Source organism: Thermobia domestica, chromosome 4 (genome assembly GCF_964235325.1).
Source record: "Thermobia domestica chromosome 4, izTheDome1.hap1.1, whole genome shotgun sequence".
Lineage (NCBI taxonomy): Eukaryota > Metazoa > Arthropoda > Insecta > Zygentoma > Lepismatidae > Thermobia > Thermobia domestica.
The window spans coordinates 200,482,284-200,490,406 of NC_137457.1; the positions used below are offsets into that span (position 1 = coordinate 200,482,284).

The following is an 8,123-nucleotide window of genomic DNA, read 5'->3' on the forward strand; positions in this document are numbered from 1 at the left end:
AATTTAGTTTTTATGAAAATGACTCATCAAATGTTTGAACAACGTTACTGCATTTAATTTTGTGTCAAGTTGTGGAAACGATCCGCAAGATCAAAAGCAAGTTCGAAGATGTCATCAGCTTCTCTCTGATGAGGTGTGGACAACATATTGAAGCCTTTTTGGTCAAATGTAGCATTTCTATGGTTTGTCAGGCACCCTACTCTCCCGTAAGGCTTCATGTGATTTCTGGCTCTCCCACAAGCTGAAAATGTCTCTGAAGATTTTTAATCCATTGAAGATGTCATGCAGAATGCGACGATGGATAAGCTGATCGCAATCACAAAATATGCATTATAGCCCTGCTTCCAGCAGTGAGAGAACCGGTAGAAGTGTGTAACTGCCAATGAAGTAGCTTTGAAAAACATTAATGTATGATTGTGGTATCCGAGTACACATTTTTTTAATGAATAAAAGTTAGATAATTTTCAAACAAATTTCGTATTTCTCTGTGCAGATACGTCCTAAGTTATGGACCATAAAAGTTAGTGTTTGGTCTTACTCACCCCGTACTGACCAAACTCACTATGGAGGTAGAAATTTATTTGCTTATGATTTGCTTAGTGGGTATGATAAATAATATCTTTGGTTCCCGAGTTGTTAGATATTACAGTTGGGATCTTGGCTTAATCAAATTTTCACATATTTTCACTACTAAATATTCACAACAACAATTTTATAGGAGAATGCAATAGAACAAACTAGTCAAAGTTCCGATAGACAAAAAGCTCAAGAGGTAACGAAAAATTGTTTCTGGGATGGATTCAGCATCCCGAGAACAGGTTTCATCTCCGACTTCACCCGTCTATTGCAACCGGAAGTGCAACATCTACTACTACCATGTTCAACATTTAAATCCCTGAATTTAAAAGTTAAACTGCAGTTTCACGATGTGAAACGAGAACTCACTTATTAGTTAATAAATTTTAATAGACTTCAATTATGATGGAATAATTTTTTTTGTCTATGACTAAACAAAATTCATTTGTCAAGCTTTCATTGTGCAGAAACAAGCAAGAAACACTGAAAAACATTCACTACTAACCACATTAACTTCTTCCTTGTGCGGAATAATATTTCATAATACTCTTTTTCTGGGATTCCTAATAATTCTAAATGCCTATTGTTCAATGTGCCATTTTCATTTGTCATACATCGCTTAAGAAAAGCTGCAGTTCCTTTGTTCAATTTTGGGTTCAAACTAGAACAGCACGAAGTAAGTAAAGTATATCTGGATTTAATATGATCCTTTGCGCCCGTTGCTCCGTAAGCTTAAAAGATGACATTGGGCTGTTATGGGAACATCCTTTTGTTGTTGTCGGAGTCTTTTGAAATGTAAAGGATAAACTTTCTTAGGTTAAAAAGAAGGAAAAAAAGAGTCTTGGAGACTCAAAATCTAGGTTCTTGTGTGAGCGTGATCCGTAATTCATGGGGGTTCTTATAATACTGAGATTTTACATCTTTGCATGGAAGAAGGATCCTTACAATGTCTTAAGAAGAGCTTGCTGGCGCCAATGCGGATGGGATTCCCTTTGTTCCTGGGTAAAGAAGGAATTACCTTCGAAGGTTGTCGTCTTCCACTTTCAGCGCAAGGCCCTTTATCATACAAATATAAATTCTATTCAAAGGTGCTTGCTTGTTTGCTTGCTCCCGCCGTACTCTCTTCAATTTTGAGGCGTTTTCTCTTCTTTTGAAATAGTGCACTGCTATTATCATCATCTCCGAGAGTTGGTACATGCTTTAACTATACTCATTTCTCCTTTTTCTTTACTACGTTTTATTTTTATTATTGTCGGCTTTGTGTGACTATATATTACTTCTCCCACACATCGTCCAATATAAGTAACTAATTTAATATCCTGTCATCACACGTGAAGAATAGGTTTTATGGAAATAATTGAAAAGTATATTTGAACCTCTTCCCCTTTCCCTCCATTAGAATACGTATTTGAATAGAAATGAAATTTTAAAATCTCAGCTCGATACACTGCTAATTATGTTCAAAAGTTCACTTCAAGGATGTAACGTTGCTCTTTGTGAAAACTTTACACATTCCTTTAGAATACTTATTTCAATCCAAAATGTAATAAATAAAACCTAAAACCTACACAAGTGTTAACTATTTTCAATAAATAAATAAATAAATAAATAAACAAATAAATAAACAAATAAATAAATAAATGCTTTAATCGCTTTATCAAATTTACGATTGTATGAATACAATATGGTAGATCAAAATACGCATCATAGAAATTTCTCCCTTCTCCTCTTGAGAAGTGAAACTCTAGAAAACGTTTTAAAAAGTGTCAACTAGTTTTTAATACGTTTATACCTATGTATATGAAGTTTCATCTGCCTAACTTGAGAGGTTCGTCAGATACCCTATTCCTGACATAAATTTTGAACTCTCTCTACCTTGAGAATCAGACTGGTATCTAGGAGCTGGCCAGGAAGGGTGAGTACCATGGAAACGAGTTTGGCCTCCTGACATTTTCAGTCGTTTGTTCGTGCATATGCGTGACTGTTAGTCATGTTAGTTGCCTCAAAAAATATCTAAGCCTCTTGTCTTAATACTCCTCAGCAGACTACGGGTCTGCTGAGGATACGATGATGCGAGAATACGATTAATGAAAACGATAGGATGGAAAATCTAGTCGCGCTAAATGCCAAGTACTACCCTTGTTCCAAAATTCATTTCAAAGGGTTCGGTAGTTTACCTGTGATAGTGAAAAAAATAATGTCGATTTGAATGTGGATTGAAAAGAATTGAAGTTGATTGTCTGTCTCCCCCTTAGAAGAGGATTAAAAAAAAAAAAAAACATTTGGAAGTCTGGATTCTTACTATTACAAGTTTCATCATGACTGACTTCTACGATTCATGAGATATTCTGTTTTTGACACTAATGTCGTACTCCTTTTCCCATTAAGTTACACATTTTAAAAATTCTAAATAGCTTATGTTCGCTTTCTTTCAGTTTCCTAGGAGTATGCTAAGCCAAGGGCGAAGATTTAGCTCGTTGGATTGGATTTTAGCGTCTCATATAACATCAAATCTATAGCAGACGTCGGCCTACAGCTTAACGTGGGATCCGAACAACAGAGCTCCCACTGGGAATCGAATCCGAGTCTCTTGCACCGAAGTCACGCACGCTAACAATAAGAGCTTGTAGTGAATATTTATATAGCGGACCAATATATAAACATTCTGCTCTGCGTATCGGATAATAAACTCGCCCAATAAGAATAAGAAGATAGTAGTAGTAAGAAGGAGACCCGATCTTAATGTTGGTTATTCAATGTAGCGGTAGTGTGAATGAGTCAGAGGTAGTTTGGCCCGATTATTGCGTCAACTATTGACATTTTGCATATGCTTACTCAGGGACCATGCAGGCTGGTGCGAATGAGTCAGAGATACCTTGGCCCGGATAAGGCGTTTGTATGAAGTCATTGAATTGGGATTTTTGGATTAGAGGTTATGATGGTTCTTTTATGGGTATAAAATTATTAAAAACATGGTATTTGATCTCTTTCTTGATGATTTACTTACGTTATGAATTAGTACATGGTTTATGTATGCTTTTCATTTTCGCTCCCTTTTATGGCATAAAATTTGGAATTTTTATCCCCTTTGATGAGATGGTATTACCCTATATCGTTATATATTTGGTCTAACACTGGTGCGAATGAAAAAATGAAATGAAATCTGTAGTTTTACGTCCCATGCTTATGCCGGTTAGGCTAAAGGAGACGGTGGTGATGAGAAATGAATGAAATGAAGAAAGTGGGAGGAAACGGGAGTACCCGGAGAAAACCCATGAACACGATGTTGTTCACCACAAACTAACTTGGCCGGGGATCGAGCCAGGGACCCCATGCACCAGAGGTTAGCGCTCTATCATTGAGCAACCGCGCCCTTATTGGTGCGAATGAATTAGAGTATTTGCTCCGAACTAATGTGCTCGTATGACGTCACTGAACTAGGATTTTTAGCTTGGAGGTTATGATGGTTTGTTTCGTTCCCTTTTATGGGTATAACATTACTAAAACAAGGTATTTGATCTCTTTCTTGACGATCTATTGTATTATGAATGAGTAGACCCCACTAATAGTATGAATTAGTATTAGTATTAATATGAAACTCGAAAACTTTGGAGCTCCTCTGTGCCTAAGCGGTTAGCGTATGCACTTTGGCGTGGGAGACCAGGGTTCGATTCCCGGCGGGATCTCATGCGGTTCGGTTTCCACGTTAATTAGTAGGTTCTATTCTCGCTGCTGAACGGGACGTTAAACTAAAAATCAACTCAACTCGAAAACTTTGGGAGGAATACTTAACTTTTGGTTAAGGTTTAGTTTTCATTCATGGGACTCGAACCACGATATTGAATTGTCAAAAAGTGTGTACAGGAAAGCATACATTTATTTGAGACGCATGAAAGAGGGGGATGGGCGATCCCGGACCTGGCTAGTACCTCTTAAATAATAAAAATAATATATACCGTATTCGTTTGTGGATTAAATAAAACTGTTGGAAAGATTTAAAAAGCTTCTTTGTGTATTGACTTATATGTTTAAAAGGAAACGTCAGCTATATCGTGTTACATATGCTTACGTATTCCTTGTCAGTATCGTTGGCATTGTTTGTTCGAACAAATACGGTGTTTAATTGTCAAATAGTATGTAATGGTTTATTTGAAAAGATATATTCATTCTTTGAGAGGGAGAAAAGGATTGGGATGAGGAGATTTTGGACCTAAAGTCCATTCTAAACAAGAAACAAATTGACAGCTCAAAAACACGTGCAAGTTTGTTTTGAAGAAAGGAGTCTACGTCACACAGTTATTGCGGTCACTCAGCGAGGTTCGAATCATAAACGCCCTTTTACCAACAGTGGGTGAAGGGTTTCCTTGGCAACAGACCTTAACATTCTAATGTTGCCGCTAGTAAACACGTGTTTTCAGAAAGAAAGAAAGAAGATATTTTTAGTGTTTCGTTTCCTTGTGTGTGGGAGTGATTTCTAGATTATTCTTGTGCATTCGAGTTTTATCTTTGTGTACAATTCTGTAAATATATTTGTATATGTGAGATATTTTGTTGTATATATCGTGTGGTGTTGTGTGTTTGTGTATATATATTTATATTTGTGTATATAACGAATATATGGGCTATTTTAAATAATGTCCAGTGAAATGGAGGACATTCTCCCTGCAAAACGGCCGAGAACACATTCTTCTGAAAGAAAGAACGTTTTAGGGAAAGGTATTCCTATTAAAGGAGATTCAAGGGAAATTATTTGCTCGGTTCGGGACTATTTCGAACAGGAAAGGGACAATGGAGGACCGATTATCCCTGTAAATAAGGTGCTTGACAGGACTGCCGCTGCTGTAAAAGTAAATAAATGTACCATCGTGAAAATTGGCAAGGAGAAGTTCGAAAATGAAGAAAATCAATCCGGGTCTTCAAAATTAGAAACTCCAGGCAAGAAGAGAAAAGTAAGTATACGTGTGACGAATTTGGATACTTTCCAAAAAGACGCTATACGGCGACATATTTATTCTTATTATCAAAAGAAGGAGCATCCCACTCTCCTGAAATTACACGCGTCACTCCAAGAAGCCGAACTTTTTCAAGGAAGCAAAATATCCTTGTATAGTATTATTAAAAAGTTGGGGTTTTCGTATAAGAAAATAAATGGAAGGAGACTTTTAATGGAGAAGCCGGACGTTTCTGCGTGGCGATGTAGATTTCTTCGGGAAATATTAAAACATAATTATGATAATATAGTGTGGCTTGATGAAACCTGGGTAAACGTGAACCCCAGCGTTAGTAAAGGATGGACCGACGACACGCTTCAGGGCACAATGGGATTGCCGTTAGGTAGAGGGGGAAAGATTATACTTCTTCATGCCGGTACGTCTTCTGGGTTCCTCCCAAACTGTTTCCTTCTCTTCACATCGAAGAAAACAGGAGATTATCATGAGGAAATGAACCAAACGAAATTTCTTCAGTGGTTTCAGGAATCTCTTCTCCCCGAACTGCACACGCCATCCATTATTGTTATGAATAACGCAAAATACCATTCAGTTATTGCTGACAAAGCTCCTACTATGGCCACTAGAAAAGAGGACATTGTTCGTTGGTTAATTCAACGCAACGTGGAGGTTCGAGATGATTTGAGAAAAGCAGAATTAATGCAACTCGTGCAAAGATACAAACCCCAATTCCCCACATACGTCATTGACAAAATCGCTACTCAACATAGACATAAAGTAGTGAGGCTTCCCTCTTATCATTGTCACTTCAATGCCATAGAACTTATTTGGGCACAAATTAAAGGGTACGTTGGCCGTAAAAATAAAAGTTTCACCATGTCGTCTGTTGTAAAATTAACAGAAGAAGCCATAGCCTCAATTACGCCAGAAAACTGGAGAGATGCAGTTAACCATACGTATAAAGTTATTCAAGATGCATGGAAAAATTAAGGTGTGCTTGAAGAAAGTGTAGAACAATTAATAATAAGTGTTGGTGGTTCCAGTGATTCATCTGGTGAAGAGGAGCTTAGTAGCAGTGACATCAGTAGTAATGATGATGATGACTTGAGTGGAGTCTATCCACTGGAATAAATTACATTTCAGGTATGTCTGATTCTAAATTATGCTTGCATTTACCTTTCTAGGCCTATACTGAAATAAAATGAAAATAGTAGTTCTTTCGGAAAATGTGTTCCGGGGCGAGGACACATGTAGTATTCTGGGGGGCACTGCTGGTACTATTTTATTTATTATTATATGATAAGACGTATTATTTTGATCTCGTCCGGGGGCACTCTCAGAGCTCCGGGGGGGCAGTGCCACCCCCAAAACGTCTGGAAGAAACCCTGAATGACAAATGCAAACTTTTTTTTTTTTTTTTTTGGACAGCACAATATATATAATATGTTCCAGTGACAAAAAATTGAAAAAGCAAAATCGTCGCAGGAACCAAAAATTGTTTACTGATCTCATTGCAGAAATACTTGTTTCTTACGGTTAGTCAGTATAGTACCGTAGAACGGGGTAAAACAGATCACTAGCACACACCTATTTAATACATTGAAAGAGTGCTGTCACCTATCGTTTCAAATTAAGTGTAGGAAATATATCATGAAAAGAAGGATGATTAGACACGAGATATGTGAGCATAGAAAGTTAGAGTATGATGCATGCAGATTGTGTGTATAGTGCAAATTTGCTTAATGGTAAAAACGTAATTATTGCAGAACCCTGTTTCCGTTATATTGGTGTGACTACAGTACGCAGTTATAGCTTTTAGCATCTGCTAGAGAAACAACATAGAAAACTAAAAAACTAAAGATCATTTATTTGTAATTATTTGTTGACAAATTTCTAACAAATGCATATTTCTACCAGCCCCAAATTTCAGATGAATCCGGACATTCAGAAATGTTTTGTAAGTTCTTTTTATCCTCATGATTTGTTTATATTTTTCATTTATTTTTTCCTCATAAGCATTTCAAAGATGTTCTACTGTTAAAACAAACACACATTTAAAAAGAATACTTTCTTTACAATCACAAGCAAGATTTCATTTCTCTCTCTCTCTCTCTCTCTGTCACATAAACACACACACACACAGCCCTCCCCCTTCCCAACATGCAGAAACTGGGACGACAAACATATCTTTTCATCCATCCAAACAAATCAATATTTAGAGATTTCCTTTTTCGTTGACTCACAAGACAGTTCTAGCCCGAGAACTAACCGGGATGCGCACGAAGTGGCAACAGCGTACCACGTGCTTCTCCAAACGTCAATTTGCTTCTAGTTTAGAATGGACTATAGTTAGTACCTCTCGTTTTTGTTTGTGGATTAGAATAAAGAGATGACGCTTTGCTTAAATCTGATTGGTTCATTGTAATACATCTACTAATGAGATAACAATGAGTACGAAACAGTGTTATTGGTTTGAGCGATTTACACGTTCAGTGTACCAATGTTTAGTTTAATTAGTAAGGGCTTAGCTGATGGAAAACTGTTCCAACAGCACTTGTTGTATGCTTGGTATATGTCGTTAAGGTTCATGAATAAAAT

General features: G+C 37.0%; 1 protein-coding gene across 1 annotated transcript; it reads left to right on the top strand.

Moving 5' to 3' along the window:
* Positions 1–5,210: 5,210 nt before the first annotated feature.
* On the top strand, positions 5,211–6,515 carry LOC145683011 (uncharacterized). Its single transcript, XM_081754366.1, has one exon. The coding sequence runs from the start codon at positions 5,211–5,213 to the stop codon at positions 6,513–6,515; it is 1,305 nt and encodes a 434-aa protein (XP_081610492.1).
* Positions 6,516–8,123: the final 1,608 nt, after the last annotated feature.

Coding starts and splice junctions, on each gene's coding strand:
- LOC145683011 (XM_081754366.1), top strand. CDS start 5,211: ATGTCCAGTGAAATGGAGGACATTCTCCCTGCAAAACGGCCGAGAACA.